Source organism: Aquarana catesbeiana, linkage group LG05 (assembly GCF_042186555.1).
Source record: "Aquarana catesbeiana isolate 2022-GZ linkage group LG05, ASM4218655v1, whole genome shotgun sequence".
NCBI classification, from domain to species: Eukaryota; Metazoa; Chordata; class Amphibia; order Anura; family Ranidae; genus Aquarana; species Aquarana catesbeiana.
Window position 1 is genome coordinate 472,507,063 of NC_133328.1, and position 17,456 is coordinate 472,524,518.

The 17,456-nt window shown below is 40.2% G+C and overlaps 1 protein-coding gene across 1 annotated transcript in view; it reads left to right on the forward strand.

Annotated features, from left to right (window-relative positions):
* YES1 (YES proto-oncogene 1, Src family tyrosine kinase) overlaps window positions 1–3,429 on the forward strand; it is an 89,754-nt gene extending 86,325 nt beyond the window's left edge. The window contains exon 12 of the mRNA XM_073631435.1: window positions 1,268–3,429. Coding sequence (XP_073487536.1) covers window positions 1,268–1,476 — 209 coding nt within the window. The 3' untranslated portion in view covers window positions 1,477–3,429. The remainder of the gene's footprint in view (window positions 1–1,267) is intronic.
* Window positions 3,430–17,456: the final 14,027 nt, after the last annotated feature.

The following is a 17,456-nucleotide window of genomic DNA, read 5'->3' on the forward strand; positions in this document are numbered from 1 at the left end:
CCTGCAGGGCCTATGATGGAAGTCCCACTGGTCCAATCGTGTGACGTCCATCATAGGCGCTGCAGGCTCCAGAAGGCCGGAATTAAAATGCGGCCGCCACATCGCTGTAAGATCCCCGCTCGGCGGACAGCTCTCCTCTCCTCCTCCTCTGGCTGCCTGCTGTGATGATGGGCGCACCACGGCTGGGCTGAGCTGAGCTGCTGCTGCAGGTCAATGTGTGTCTGGTAGGTCAGTGTGTGTGTGTGTCTGGTAGGTAGGTCAGTGTGTGTGTGTGTGTGTCTGGTAGGTAGGTCAGTGTGTGTGTGTGTGTGTGTGTGTGTATGTCAGGTAGGTAGGTCAGTGTGTCAGGCAGGTGAGTTTAGTGGTCAGCATTGATGGGCACTGGTAAGCCAGGCAGCAAACAGCAAGTGAGCTTACCCCCTGCCACACAACCCCACCGCCCAGCCAAAAAACCCTGTGCCACTACCGCCCCCAGCCCCCCCTTTCTTTGCATTGAAGGTGATGGTGGGCATTTTTCTTTGCATTGAAGTCGATGGGAGGCTTTTTTCTTTGCATTGAAGTTTATGGGAGGCTTTTTTATTTGCTTTGCAGACAATAGGAGGTGATTTTGCATTGAAGTCAATGGGAGGCAGTTATAGAGAGAGACAGCAGAATCGCACCTGTACTGAAAGCACTCAAAAAACCTGAATGGTATATACAAGGAAGCGCATGCCTAAATCACATTGCAATTTCAGCACGCATATGTGTGAACCAGGGACATAAAAATATATATATATATATATATATATATATATATATATATATATATATATATATATATATATATAAAAAAACACCTGCCCAGCGCCTGGAACTGCATATCCCAGGTGTTGGGCGATTTTGATTTGCACATCCCTGCATGAGATGCTCATGAAAACCATAGGAAATTTTGGTTTGGTAAATATTTAATAAAGGAAACCAATCATGGCAGAAGTTTGTAGGCTGCTTTGAGTTGCTAACATGGAACGTGTGCAGGCATATGGAATTCTGCCTTTTTTCCTAGCATTGATTTACTGTGTACTTGCTCCAGGCCGGTGATAGTCAGGCAGCAGTAGGCCAGAAGTGGCTTCCTCTATTTCTCTTTATTTGTCTAACCTGCACTGGGAAATATGGCATCTCAACAGATTCCAGGGCAACAGCTCTGTTTCATACACTTGCCCAGTTGTATACTTATAACCACCTCCTTGTTCTATAGTTTCTGGCTAACTATATGAAACTCTTTCCACAGGAATGGTGAATAGGGAGGTGCTGGAGCAAGTGGAGCGTGGCTACCGAATGCCCTGCCCTCAAGGCTGCCCAGAGTCCCTGCATGAATTAATGAAGTTGTGCTGGAAGAAGGACCCAGATGAGAGGCCAACCTTTGAATATATACAGTCATTTTTAGAAGACTACTTTACAGCAACAGAGCCACAGTACCAACCTGGAGACAATCTATAAGAGGGAGAGTAACCATAAAATGCACAATACTTGCCAAAAGTATACAAGAGACTTCGCATAAGTACTTACCTGTTCCTATAGCGGAATGGAGAGTCTTGATCACTCTGCATGCTTATGGCGAATTGGAAATCCACAGTACAGTTGCACAAAACCACTTTGAAAGTATTGCAAGCAAAATGGACAAATCATATGATTCAGAGCAGGTCCCAAAGAATGGTCAGGAGTGGTGTGGATGGTTGGTTAAGCCATTAAGAACTCAATGTTCAGCCCGCTGTTTTAATACAGATTTCTCTTTTTATTTTTGTTCTTTCTTAAGCAAACATTTCAGGAACATCAAATAGGGGCTCATCACTGGACCAAGCATTTCATTCCTGGTCGATCGATAAGATCTTGTTGTGTTTTTTTGTTTTTTTTATACACATCATATGCTGACATACACAGTTATGAAAATACATTGCCTTCCACAAGCTACAATGCCCATGGATGAAGTGAAGGGAAATTGTTAATTAGGATTTTTTTTTTTTTTTTAGCCTTCTCGCCAAAAGGCTAGACTTGACGTGTTCAATTTAGACATTACATTAGTACTCCGTTTCAGTAGGGCATACATTTCCCTTTGTTTGCTGTCACTATTGTCATACAGGGGAAAGAGCACTTAATCTGAGCTCACTGCAGAGTCACTGGACCTCCCTCCAGAGGCTTTTCCTCTGCACTGAACCTCTCCAAACAATGACAATTGAATTGCCTAAAACTGCCTGCAGGATATAAAGTGGTGTTTTAACATCAAGCAATATCCAAAAATGTTTATTATGCATTAAAGGTGATATCTAATTTTTCCCTATAACTCTATCATGGGCAATCGGAAGTGGTTATAGGTTATTTAAAGTGCAGATAATTATGTTCAATCTCATGCATTTTTGATACAATTTTTTTTATGCTAATTTTTGTGACTTTTTATTTGTAAGAAGTCTCGGAATCACACATCTATGACACTATTTGAGAATTTCCTGTAGTTCAGGGATTTCAGTGATAGCACCTTGGCTTATCTTTGATTGACTAATATTAGTGTGAGGTGACTGGAGCAAAATGTGAATGCTTTAAATGACTGTATTCTGACATGGTTTATTTACTGTGGTTGGAGCGCAAGGTCCCCAGTACCAAGCTGGCTGGACAAACAGGCTTGTGCAAATTTTTACATTTATAACTGACCCATCATATCTTGCAATAATTGTTTTTCCTTTGAATTTTCTTTTTTTGTTATTATGTTTATCTACCAATAAAACATAAAGTTCTAACTTGTATTTCCCATTCTACATTTCACACACTACAGTCTGGACAGGTCCAAGATCAGTTCTTCTTGGCCTCTAGGCATACTTGCTAACATTTCCAGTTTAACACCAGGGACCAGCTAGGCGATGCCCTCAACTCACCCATTTCCACAACACCCAATCATTTTACCCATTTATTTAGGATTGTTGGCAAATATGTACAGATATTTGGTAATGTGGAACTATATTTTGTTTACAATTCCCAACATGTGTTTTCAATGGCGGTGCCATCACAACATTGTTCCTTAAAATGACTTTTTTTTTTTTTTTTTTAAGGGCTTTATACAAAAATTATGGAAGTGTATCTTTTTTATAAGACTTTTCAAACTAATTTAACTCAAACTCTGTAAGTTTCTGTACTAAGTAAAAAAGCATCAGTGCTTGGCAGTCCGACCTGGCTGTCAATCATTGTCTTTTCACTACTAAACATTGATCATGTAATATCATTTGTATAGTAACAAATTAACTGAGTAATTATTGCATTGGAAATGATTGTGATGCATATCTAACAGGAAGGGGAGCTTACTGGTTGATACATTTAACACCGTTTTATGTTAAATATGATGCCTGTTGGAGCAACAGGAGATCAATATGTAAAATAAACAAAATCGTTTTTCTTTTTTACAAACTTGGTCTAGTTTTTTGGGGGGTGTTTCAGAAAGCTACATGGTTCAGGTAGCTATCAAACTAATAACAACACGGTTAAAGCAAACTGTGATGGGCAACGTCACTCACCGATATATGCAAGACCAAATAATGCTAGGTGGCTAAAGTTTGCATCCAAGGATTCCGGCTCAGTATGAGAGCAAACCTCTAACACAAGTATTAGTTGTTACCTGCCTTTACAGTGGTGCACTAGCTTCTTCATCCATTCAGATTGGCTCTAATTAGAGATATACTGTATATCCATGTCATACCAACTTACTGTAAATGATATGCCTGTATGTTGATATAATTTGTTTTTATATGTAATTTATAATTATACTTTTCTTGGATAATTGCAGTTCCAAACTGTTCTTGGCCAGCTGGGAGTTTTGGGCCATTCACACCCAGCTGGTCAATCATAATGCATTTAACACAGGTGCATTATGTCGCAGGTTATGTTGCGTTAAGGCAGTACATAACTGACTGAAATCGGACTTGCACCATTTTTTGTAATGCCGCATACTGCGACGCACAGTAGCATGTTATCGTACATCCAATTGTGGAGAATTTCTAAATGATATAATTTGACTGGGCTCAAGCTATATGCTCTGTTCACAGTAACCCATTCAAACTTTGTGTGAAAGTCCATGCAAAAAACTTAAACCCCTGCATCTATAGCCACCAGCATTCTAACACTAATCTCTTTAGGCCCTGTAAAGAAAAAACGAGTATACATACCCTATTTGAAGCTGATCCGATCCCACGCTGAGAGCTGTCAGCCACGGCTTTGCTGTGTAGGTGGGAGCAGAGGACACTGACAACAATGGAAGCCCCCATACTAACTCTATGGGGGACGTCACTTCCCATTCATTTCACAGCCAGTGTCGGCCGTGTCCTTTGCAGAGCTTCCGTCGCTGGGTATGTATGTATACTAAGTTTTTCCTTACAGGGCTAGGGAGGTTAGTGTTAGATTGGTGTCTATAGATGCAGGGATTTTAGTGTTTGCATGGACTTCCACTTTAATTAATCTGGCAAAGTATTCTGTAAGGGTGGCCTCACCCTGCCCCGATGTTTTTTGTGCAGGTTAGCAACGCTTTCCTATAGATTTCTATGATGTCCTGCAGTTTTAGAAAGCACAGCAAAGCTCCTTCGGGCTCTTTCTGAAACCGCATCAAAACCACAGGTCATTGTTGAAGTCTATGGGAAGCCCGCGGGTTAGCTGCGCTTTGCACAAAGTGCAGCAGGACTTTTCCAGGGCAGTGTGAAGCCACTTTAAAGCTTTCCTAAACCCACAATACTAAAATCAGTCTCTATATGCAGTAAAGCATGCTTGTTATACTCACAGTGAAACCTAAGGGGTTTATCATGTGTATAAAGGCTATTAGATCCTGTCTCTCTGATCCTCCTCTTCCACTGTCTCAAAAAAAAAAATAACCTGATATTTACAGAGCCAGGGGATGGGCTGCACATGCTCGGTTTGGTGTGTATTGCTAGATTGTTGTGTGTGTTTGTTTATTTTTGATTTTTTTTTTTGGGAGGGTGCATGTGATCAGCACAGGGCCAATCGACACTGTCGAGGTTTAGGGGAGAATAAAAACTATTCCTACAAGGTTTACTAGGAACTGATAGAAGTCACAAGGCTGCTATATACTGCTGATGAGAAAAGGTATTTATCAGTTTATATTTACTAAAATAATTGCATTTCCATGTTCTGTGTACTGTTGTACTGTGGGAGACCAGATATAGTGAATGCAGGGTCCTGGTTTAGTAACACTTTTTTAAGCCTTTTTTTTTTTGCAAGAGATGGAAAATACATGTCTACAAAAAACTTTGTTTAAAGGACAAGTTTGACTAGTCATAAAAATAAATGCAGGAAAAAAGGTGTATTTGATTTTTGGTGTTTGTAGTTGGGTATTAATTGGATATCTACACTCCAGATTAGTTTATTTTTTGGTGTGATGCATTTTATTCAGATGCAGTTTTCATATTTCAGGTTTTATGACTTCATTGATCATCTGTGAATTTTTTGCTGCCCATTATGGTGCAACCATACTAGCTGAGTGCAGCTAAACGCATTTCCATGTCATGTTTTTCTTGTACTTTAACCACTGCCATATCAGCACGTTTCTCCCACATCATTACTGTGCCATTTTTAGTTTTCATTGCCATAATAGCTTGATTTGACAGTCATGCAACAGAGGGAGTTTTTTTTTTTTTTTTTTTTGTGGTATTTAATAACCACTGGGTTTTTTATTTTTATACTATATTAACCGCTTGCCGAACAGCGCACGCCGATTTACATCGGCAGAATGGCACTGGCAGGCAAAAGGGCGTACAGGTACGTCCCCTTTAAGAGGCAGTGTCTCGAGGGCGTGTGCGCCGCCGCGGTCTCCGTGACCGCCAGCCGCACGGACTCTGTCTGCCGGGTGCCCGTGATCGTGTCACGGAGAGGAAGAACGGGGAGATGCTTTTGTAAACAAAGCATTTCCCCGCTCTGCCTAGTAACAGGATAGTGATCACAGCTCTCTGTCATCGAGAGCTGTGATCACTGTTCTGTGTGTTGGAGTCCAGCCCCTAACAGTTAGAATCACTCCCTAGGACACACTTAACCCCTTCACTGCCCCCTAGTGGTTAACCCCTTCACTGCCAGTGTCATTTACACAGTAATCAATGCATTTTTATAGCACTGATTGCTGTATAAATGACAATGGTCCCAAAATAGTGTAAAAAATGTCCGGTGTGTCCGCCATAATGTCACAGCCACTATAAAAATCGCAGATCATCACCATTACTAATAAAAAAAAAATTAATAATAAAAATGCTATAAATCTATCCCCTATTTTGTAGACGCTATAACTTTTGTGCAAACCAATCAATATATGCTTATTGCGATTTTTTTTTTTTTTTTTTTTTTTTTACCAAAAATATGTAGAAGAATACATATCTGCCTAAATGGAGGAAAAAAAAAGTTTTTTTTGTATATTTTTGGGGGATATTTATTATAGCAAAAAGTAAAAAATAATGCGTTTTTTTTTTTTTTTTCTTCGAAATCTTCGCTATTCTTTTGTTAATAGTGCAAAAAATAAAAACCAGAGGCGATCAAATACCACCAAAAGAAAGCTCTATTTGTGGGAAAAAAAGGATGTCAATTTTGTTTGAGTACAACATCGCATGACTGCGCAATTGTCAGTTAAAGCGACGCAGTGCCGAATCGCAAAAAGTGCTCTGGTCAAGAAGGGGGTAAATTCTTCCGGGTTGGTTAACAAAGCCAACTAAACATTTTGAAAAGAAAACTGTTTCCCTTACATTCTGTTATAAATCAAATCAAATAAATATGCCAAAAAAGTTCAAACCCAACCAAAACTACCCCTGTTTGGAAAGTGGACATCCAAAGGTGATTTTGTTTTGTGTCACAATCATTTTGGAAATGAAGAAACATGATGGTTTTGGGGTGGCTAAGGCGTGCTTAGGCTCACTAATGCCAACTGTAAGTCTGCTGTCAGTATTGGAAGAAAGTTCCCTTGGGGGATTAAATTGCATTGCCTTCAAACTGCATGAGGTAAAATAGCTAGATGTCACGGATAAACACAAAACACTTTAATCTGCCCCCCCTCCAAAAAAAAAGAATCCTAAAATTATTGGTCATCGGTGGGATAAAAAAAATAATCCACCTCCATTATTTAGGTCTGTGAGTATTTGAAGAAATTTCCCTTGGGGGATTGAATTGCATAGCCTTCAAAATGCATCACATACAATATCTAGAAGTCATGGATAAGCCTAAAACACCTTCTTCAGCAATGGAGTCTTGTGTGGTGAGCGTGGATACAGGCCATGGCGGTTGGGAGCATTACTTATTGTTTTCTTTGAAACTATTGTACTTGCTAATTCCAGGTCTTAAGCTTTCCACAAGTGGCCCTTGGCTCCTGGACAACTCTTCTGATAATTCTTTTCACTCTGAAATCTTGCGAGGTGCACCTGGTTGTGGCCGTTTTATGGTGCAAAGATGTTCTTTTTACTTCTGTATTATGGCCCCGACAGTGATCCCTGGAACATTCAAAAGTTTAGAAATCATTCTATAACCAATGCCATCAGTATGTTTTGCAACAATAAGGTTGAGGTCTTGAGAGAGCGCTTTGCTTTTACCCATCATGAGATGTTTCTTGTGTGACACCTTGGTAATGAGACACCTTTTTTTTTTTATAAGCCATCAGTTGAGCCTGAACCAGCTAATGTTAATTTGCACTGAGGGGGGCATGATTGCTTTCTAATTACTGATAGATTTCAGCTAGTGTCTTGGTTTCCATTTCCTTTTGCACTTCCCTTTCTTTGTGTTCAATACTTTTTCCCTGTGTCATTCCATTTTATTACACATAACTTAACTTCTGAACTTATTTGTTTTGGTTTCTTTTTATGTATGGATTGCATGGGTTGTTACCGACATGTGAAAATTTCATTTCAATAGCACTTTTATATATATATATTAACCTAGAACAATGGTGATGTGTTCAATACTTATTTTACCCGCTGTAGATTTGTGCATGCTGTTGGTTTGCAGAGGATATTAGCAAATAAAAAAAACTGCCCTGTATACAGCAAGCATCAACCACATACGGTATGTCCAGAAGACATGAAAAACTCCCAAAACTCCCAAATTATCAAAATCATGTTGTAGCTGCCCATGGTAATGAAATTAATCGTCTTCACAAGAGTTGTAAGACCTGGGTCTTATTACCCAAATACATACACAAATACAGTCAGGTCCATAAATATTGGGACATTGACACAATTCTAATCCTTTTGGCTCTATACACCACCACAATGGATTTGAAATGAAACAAACAAGATGTGCTTTAACTGCGGAATTTCAGCTTTAATTTGAGGGTATTTACATCCAAATCAGGTGAATGTTGTACGAATTACAACAGTTTGTACATGTGCCTCCCACTTTTTAAGGGACCAAAAGTAATGGGACAATTGGCTGCTCAGCTGTTCCATGGCCAGGTGTGTGTTATTCCTTCATTATCCCATTTACAAGCAGATAAAAGGTCCAGAGTTCATTTCAAGTTTGCTATTTGCATTTGGAATCTGTTGCTGTCAACTCTCAATATGAGATCCAAAGAGCTATCACTATCAGTGAAGCAAGCCATCATTTCACTTGCTGGAGACAAAACTGAAGGGAAAATGCCCCAAGAACAAGCAGGAACTGAAGACAGTTGCAGTAGAGGCCTGGCAGAGCATCACCAGGGATGAAACCCAGTGTCTGGTGATGTCTATGCATTCCAGACTTCAGGCTGTAATTGACTGCAAACGATTTGCAACCAAGTATTAAAAAGTGAAAGTTTAATGGATGATTGTTAATCTGTCCCATTACTTTTGGTTCATTAAAAAGTGGGAGGCACATATACAAACTGTTGTAATTCCTACACGGTTCAGCTGATTTGGATGTAAATACTCTCGGATTAAAGCTGAAAGTCTGCAGTTAAAGCACATCTTGTTCGTTTCATTTCAAATCCATTGTGGTGGTGTATAGAGCCAAAAAGATTAGAATTGTGTCGATGTCCCAATATTTATGGACCTGACTTGATATAATAATACACACAAAGCACTAATTAAAAAGGCATGAATGAAGACAGGTTATTAAAGACTGAAACACAAGTAACGAAGTGCTGCATACTATATATATGCAAGCAAAATGATGTGTAAAAACCTTGCAATAGCACGTACAAGAAATAAAACTCAATTTTCATTAGCATATACAGTATAAGAACAGGTTCTTAACAAGCGTTAATTAGTTTGATATAGTGTGAGCCAAAAAGAACAGGAGAAACAGAAGAGAGCAAGTCTTGGATAGAAAAGAGTGCCAGGAAGGCTCTATGCTTTCTAGCTCTACAACTACTTAATCATGAGCACGGATTTATGACGTACAAAAATATGTCCTTAACATCACACAGTCTCCTAGATCATTTTTTTTTCAGCTCTGGTACAATGACTGCAAAACACAGCACCACTGCCAAGAGTCTTTAGAGGATTTCACTAATTTTGGTTTATTATCTAGGATAGCAATGTTATCCTGCTCATTTATTTGCACATATTTAAAATAAGTTGTATCGAAAAGAACCAAAGCTTCCTTGCATGTACAGTTATTTGTGTACTGTCCTAATTAAAAGGATTGAGGTGGATGCGTGGGGGCAAGCGTTAGAGTTATCTTCTATATGATGCTATATAAACACTTTAGTATTTAGTAAAAATCAGCTGACCCAGAATTATATGCAGTGAGGTTATGAAGATTTTGACTTTCCTGTAAAGTCCAGTTTAGCCCTACCACCTTCCAATCTTCCCTAGCTGCCCTTAAATTTTACAGATGGCTTTATTGTCCAACGTGGACACTCAGGTAGAGGTGTCCATATCATTTCATCTGTCTCTGATGTCTCTAAATCTATGAATCGCGTTGATGCGTGATTCTCCCTAAAGCTAACCCCTGATTATGCATATTTTTTTTTAATCTCCATTCTGCTCTGCAGCTCATCAACAGACAAAATCAAGCTTCTAAATCCATCAGGAAACCCAAAACTCTTGATTACAAGAAAATGTGACACTGATTGCTGTAAATCTTTCACTTTATCTACAAAACCAAAACAAATGGTTTTGTTTAACTGTTTGCTGCCCACCCACACTACACTTACTGCAGGCGGGTGGCACAGCCAGGCTGGATCACAAACATGTGATAAATAAATGCAGCGCTAAGTGTCATTAACCATGCGTTTTTCTGTGGTTAAACAAACGTATAATCAAACATGCGTTTTCAGTGATTATACAAACATATAATCAAACATATCACCTTTCATAGGTAATAAGGATGTTCATCCGAGAAAATGTGATGGTGATTCAAAAAATATAAGTGAAAAATAAACAGCAAATTATAAGTGCAGTGTCTACACACATGAATCATCCAATTAGAATAATATATATCACCCTACATCACAGCAGTGTATAGTGGTATATAAAGGAATAAAGTCCATACATAAAAAAACTCTAGCGATAACGCTGTGCAAACTGTGGCACTGATGAGATCCCGTAGTGATTGTTACATCTGGTGGGCAATCTTCCTGCATACAGATTTCATATAGAAATAGTAAGGTGGATGCGCTTACCAGAAGGGATGGACACTCACACCGTACGGCGGGGTGTCATAAGGGCTTGTGGATCCAGATAATCCTATGGGTGTTCACTGGAAACTCGGTGAGGCGTGCCAATGGACAGTACCGGAAATTGCATACACAGCGACTTCAGAGACAAAGTAGACTGTAGGTCATCGGATGGATGGATGGATTCACCTCTCCCAATACGCTGGTGGCCGAAAGGATGTAGTTCTCACCACGTCACAATGTCATCCACATAGGAAAAAAAAAGGGAATCTCCACATGGTGCATGAACCGATAAAAGCAGGTTTATTTGAAATCATCAGCGGTACAGCAAGCATCAGATAAAAAAGTTGAACAAGTGATCACAAGTTGAATAAAAATAGGATTGGAAATTAGCGTGGTAACAGAGTAACAGCAGTCAGCAACCCGACATGTTTCGGACGTTTGTCCATCTACAGGGGCATATCACGAACGTGTACATCCTCCAGCTTCATCTGGGTATGCACGCGCCCCCCTGCTAACCTGAAGCTGTCACTGGCTACAGCACAATTTTGTCAGCAGGTCTTGGCCACTATTACAATATAGTGTCTATAACGTTGTAGCAGAATGCATTTTGGCCTAAATGTATGAAGAAATTTGATTTTTGTATTGGATATGTTTTATAACAGAAAGTAGAAAATATTGGGGGTTTTTTTCAAAATGTTTTGTCTTTTTTGTTTAACCACTTTGCTACTGGGCACTTACACCCCCTTCCTGCCCAGGCTATTTTTCAGCTTTCAGCGCTGTCGCGCTTTGGGTACAGTGTAGCACGACCATGCAATTGTAATTCAAACTAATTTTTTATCATTTTCTTCACACAAATAGAGCTTTCTTTTGGTGGTATTTAATCACTGCTGGGTTTTTTATTTTTTACAAAAAAAAAAATTTGTTTTACTTTTTTCTGTCAGTAAATTTTGTAACTAAGTAATTTTTCGCCTTCACTGATGTGCACTGGGGCAGTACTGATGGGTACTGATAGGCTGAACTGGTGGGCATTGATGAGGTGGCACTGATGAGGCGGCACTTATGGGTACTGATTAGGTGGCACTGATGAGGAGGCACTAATAGGCGGCACTGGTTGGCATGGATAGGCAGCCCTGATTACATTCCTAGCTGTCCCCTGTGAGGAGATGACGCTGATCGGCTCTCCTCTCCTCACACTTAGTGTGAGGAGAGGAGCGCTGATTACCGGCACTTTCTTGTTTACATGTGACCGGCTGTGATTGGACACTGTCTCTGCCTTGTTTCTTTCCATTTGCTGCCTATTCATGTGTTCACATACTGTCTTGATGCTAGGCAATTTTTATTTGAAATAATTTGGGCTATGGGAATGGGAGGGTTGTGGTTTTGAAGTGGTTTTATGCACTGTTTTGACATTGTATTAAGTGTTTAGGACAACATAGTGTAGTATTACAAAAAAAGAAGCTTACACTGCTATGAAACTGTTTTGCCACTGGCAAGTGGTTCGTAAGTGGGAAGCACCAATCTAGTTCTTCTCTGATTCTTCTACTATGTGCATGCATCACTGATAGAACTCTTAACTGACACCTCAGCCTCCTAGGAGATTGCACGCCCCCCCCCTCCTCCAGTACAGCACACAACAGGAGACACATAGACTCAGCTCTGTGTTTTAGCTATGCAATGTGTATGACATCAGATCCCCACCTGCTGCTAAGAGATGTGTTTTGGAAGTCTGCAGTGGCAGCTGGTTTCCTGGGAGGGGGGGTGCAATTTCCCAACCCCCCCGGTCTGCCCCATACTTACCTCATCTATGGCATGGGCAGTGTCTCCTCCTTGGCGTCTGTGAGCTCCTCCCTCCTAGGCCAATAGGATCACTTCTCCTTCCAGCCAATCAGGAAACGGGTCTCATTGGCCGGGAGCAGAATCAGCGTGATAATAGCGAATATTCATTCACTATTGTCACGCAAGCGGGTGGGCTGGGGACAAAATAAAAGATGCTGTTGCAGGGGTCGTGAAAAACAACATAATATAACTCCAGGGTGTAGGCGACCATAATAGGTCTAAAAGAAAACACATCTAGCTGTGGCTCAAGTCCTAAAATTACTCCTTCTAAATGCCAATGATGCTAATATAAGAAGAGTGTCCCAAGTAAAACCCTGTACCTCTATTGTAAACACCAGAAAAAAAAGAAGTATTATGATTTATCTAACATAAAGGCTGTGGTTGGGTCAGCCAACCATTTGGACCACACTTTATCATATTTCTTCGGAAAACCCATATTAACAGGTGTTCTTATACAAAGGCAGGTTGACATTGACCAACTGTTTCCAAAAGGTGAGGGAAGAAGGAATCGCCTTCTTCCATGACATAGGTATGGCTTTGTGGGAGCGTAGAAAAGAAGTAAACCAAGCATGGTCCTCCCTGCCACCGTGGGAACCACACAATGCTGACTTTTACTACTGATAATGAGCAGTTAGCGATGTTGGGGCAGTGTGATGTATCTGCCGGTGCCATGTATGCTTGCTGGCAGCTTTGTCACACAGCCCTGCAGCATTGATTGTTCATTCATATAGTAAAAGATCAGTCCACTTAGTGAGAGGGTCGGCATTCTGTGCACAATCCATAAACGGGACTCAATCCATAAATTGGACATCAGCCTGGGATGGAGCTACAGCACAAACAGAAAAATAGGGAATGATTTACTAAAACTGGAAAGTGCAAAATCTGCTGCAGCTGTACATGGTAGCCAATCCGCTGCTAACTTTAGCTTGTTCAATCAGGCTTTGACAAAAAAAAAAAAACTTGGAAGCTAGTTGGTTTCTACAGTGAAACCTTGAGAATTCCTCCAATGGAAAATGAACAAACAGCAAAGGTTGGTGAAAATCCTGTGACTTTAAGGATGGACAAAGTGAATCCACCACCACAAAAAGTGCACGCTTACTAGCTGCACAAGCTTTAACACTTGTGGCTAATACCCAGCCAGGGCCTTTTCCTCCAGGGACTTTAGCTGTCTGGTTGAGCCGTATGATGCTGTAGACCGTTGATCCTGAAGGTGGTCAGAGGCATGGCTTGCACAAGGAGAAAGAGCACCAGAAACTGGTCTTAATATGAAAAGCTCCTGCACAGAGGAAAAGGGGGAGATTTACTATAACTGCAGCACTCAGAGTCTGGTGCAGCTGTGAATGGTAGCCAATCAGTTTCTATGTTCTGCTGGTTCAACTTAACCATAAAAACTGGATTACTACATGGATTGTTCAAAGATGCCCCCCCTGTCTCCTCATGACTTCATTTGAAGTTAGTGTTGTGCAGACAGCCCTATACAGAAGCACTCAGATTTGGAGAGGAAAAGGCAGAACTGCGTTGCATGAAATTCTGCTGACAAGACACATCTTCATAGGAGAATAGAGCTCAGTGCACATTTCATTCTGCTGCTACACTTTTACTGTCCTGTCAGCTGGCTGGAGAGGACACCACTATATTTCTGTTAGACCTGTAACAGGGAAGTTGTTGTCAACCGTCAGTCTGTGCAGTGTGGCAAAGGCTGTGTACATTTTAAGGTCTAGATAGACAGAAATATAAATCCTTTTTTTTTTATGATTTATTTTAGATCCTCTTTCACATTAGTCAAATTAGTCTTAGATTACTATAGTACTGAAGCTAATTAGTGTGAGTACATATAAAGGAGGGCATGCAGCTGCACCCTATGCGCCTGATAGCAGCAGGTTTGGGGTGGAGTAGGAAGGCAGCTGCCAATGGCTTTACCTTTTGTCCACATTCCTTGTCGATTCCTTGACATCAAATCGTAATTAATGAAGGTGTCGCTCAATCTTATGACCTTTATTCAGTGTAACTCTCAGACTGTACATCAGTCTTGGCAATGACCAAATAGCTGTAATAAAATAAGGTACCATGCATTTTGCTTTAAAGGCTAAGTTCACCTTTTTTTTTTTCTAAATTCCAGCTTCCCGATGTACCAATATAGCATTATTTTACTTATTTTGCAAAAACTTAAACTGCTTTTAATTTATTCTACACACCCTTACCTAACTCTCCTCATGGCTATTCAAAAACATCATTACTTTTGCTTTACTTCCTGGACAGACTTTAGGTCATGATACAGGAAGGAGTTGACAAACTGAGGGTAGATGATGAAGGGTGTGTGCTAATGAGATCAGCTGGTCAACTCCTTCCTGTGTCATGACCTAAAGTCTCTCCAGGAAGTAAGGCAGAAGTAATGGATAAGCATTTTTAAACAGCCCTGACGAGAGTGAGGTACGCATGTGTAGAATAAATGGAAAGCAGTTTTATTTTTTCAAAAGAAGTACATTAATGCTATATTGGTACACAGGGGAGTTGGAATTTAGAAAAAATGGTGAACAAAGGTGAACCTAGCCTTTAAACAGGAACATAGTTATACAGAATATTTTCATGACTGGTATACAAAAACAACAGTCCACCAATGCGTTATTCAGATTTTTACATAATAGCTTTAAATGGTATTTTCTGACAGTATTGCAGTTAAGACATTACACAATTGTCTCCAACAGACATTTTAGACATATGTGCAGGGTTTAACAGCATAAACAAAAAAAACGAAAAATGAATTTACAGTACATATATGACATGAGTTAATATATGTGATACTACTGAGACTGTAGAACATCTGTCCAACTGCATAATAAAGGGTCCTGTTTCTTAGCAACAAACTTTTTTTTGTACACATTTTAATAATGCACTGAACCATTATTGGCAGATGTAGAGGACATTTATTTTTTTCTACAGTCATGGCAGTTTCATCAGTAGAGACATTAAGTGATCAACTAGATGTGAGATTTTAATCGCTTGTTAGCAAGAGATTTAACTTCTTGTTGTAATTTACCCATAACAACTTGATAAAAAATAATGTCTGTTAGCAGGGAACATACATTGCAGATTAATAATTCTGCTACCAAAATGAGTGTGTGCTGTAAATTGCCTACAGCACTGTTACTGTTTCTTCTTGCTGGAGGCTGCCATTTTGCTGAAGACCAGAGCCCCTGAACAACAGTAAATCTTTAGTCTGCCAGCAGATTTACACATTTGGCACAGTGCCTAAAAATGGAGAGCAACTGAGCATCTGCAGAACCGAGTGAGACTGCATATTGCTGGATTCTAAACAGTATAGGCATTTATTTTTAATGTTTCACATAGCTATACCTGCAAAAGGGGCTGTATCTGCAAAAAGGATTTAAAAGGACTTAAAGTGGTTGTTACTTTACAAAACCCTTTCACTGTTAGCCCCTCTCCTTTATCTGGCGATCATTTACAGTATAAGTGTTTGTTAAATCTATGCCTCTAAATACCTTTTTTTCAGGTATCTTAAGGCCGGTCACGTGAAGTCCCGGCCGCTCTGCTACTACGATCCAGGGCTACAGTGGGAGGGGCTAAAATCTCCCTCTGACATCAGCCGGGGGGTCACATGACCACCGTGCTGGCCGCTCGGCACCCCCCACTGTAGCCCTGGATCGTAGTAGAGCGGCTGGGAGTCACGTGATCGGCCTGAAGATACCTGAAAAAAAGGTAATTAGAGGCAAAGATTTAAACAAACACTTATGCCCCGTACACACAAGCGGATGTTTTTTCTGACGGAATTCTGCTCAAGCTTGGCTTGCATACACACAGTCTGAACTTTTGACCATCAAGAACGCAGTGACGTACAAAACTACGACGAGCCAAGAAAATGAAGTTCAATGCTTCAGAGCATGCGTCGAATTGTTTCTGAGCATGTGTGATTTTTTTTGCACGTCCGTATTGCATACAGACGAACGCTTTTTCGGATAGGAACTTTTTCCAACCTAAAAATAGAGAACCTGCTGTCAATCTTTTGCTGGCTGGAATTCTGCCAGCAAAAGTCCTATTGAGCATACACACGGTCGCAATTTCCGCCCAAAAGCTCTCATCGGACTTTTGCTGGCGGAATTTCTGCTCGTGTGTACGGGGTATTATACTGTGAGTTATCACCAAATAAAGGAGGGGCTGCCAGAGGCATTTTGTAAATTTTGCGGATGACGGAGGCACGTAAATTGACCACGGTGTCAGGGCTCCGCAGCCATGATATACCCTGGTCAGTTTACAGGGGGGAGAGCAAGAAGTGGCCGGATCAGCCAGGTCTTTTACAGTTTAGAGAGGGGCAGATTAGACAGCACAAGCACTGTGCTGTTTAAACACTTAAGGACCGGAAGGATTTGCCCCCTTAATGACCAGGCCATTTTTTGCGATGCGGCACTGCGTTGCTTTAACTGACACTTGCGCGGTCATGTGACATTGTACCCAAACAAAATGTTTGTCCTTTTTTCCCACAAATAGAGCTTTCTTTTGGTGGTATTTGATCACCTCTGCGTTTTTTATTTTTTGCACTTTAAACAAAAAAGAGACAATTTTGAAAAAAAAACAATATTTTTTACTTTTTGCTATAATAAATCTCCAAATTAAAAAAAAAAAAAAAATGTCTTCATCAGTTTAAGCCAATATGTATTCTTCTACAAATTTTTGGTAAATGAAATCGCAATAAGCGTATATTGATTGGTTTGCGCAAAAGTTATAGCGTCTACAAAATGGGGGATAGAGTTATGGCATTTTTATTTTTTTTTATTTTTATTTTTTTTTACTAGTAATGGCGGCAAACTTTTGACACTTTTTTTTGTGACAAGTGACATTTATACAGCTATCTGAGCTAAACAATAGCCACTGATTACTGTATAAATGTCACTGTTACTAGGGGGCAATCAAGGGGTTAAGTGTTCCCTAGGTAGGTGCTTCTAACTGTGGGGGCAGTGTACTGACTGGAGGAGGAGAGAGATTGCTGTTCCTGATCACTAGGAACAGCAGA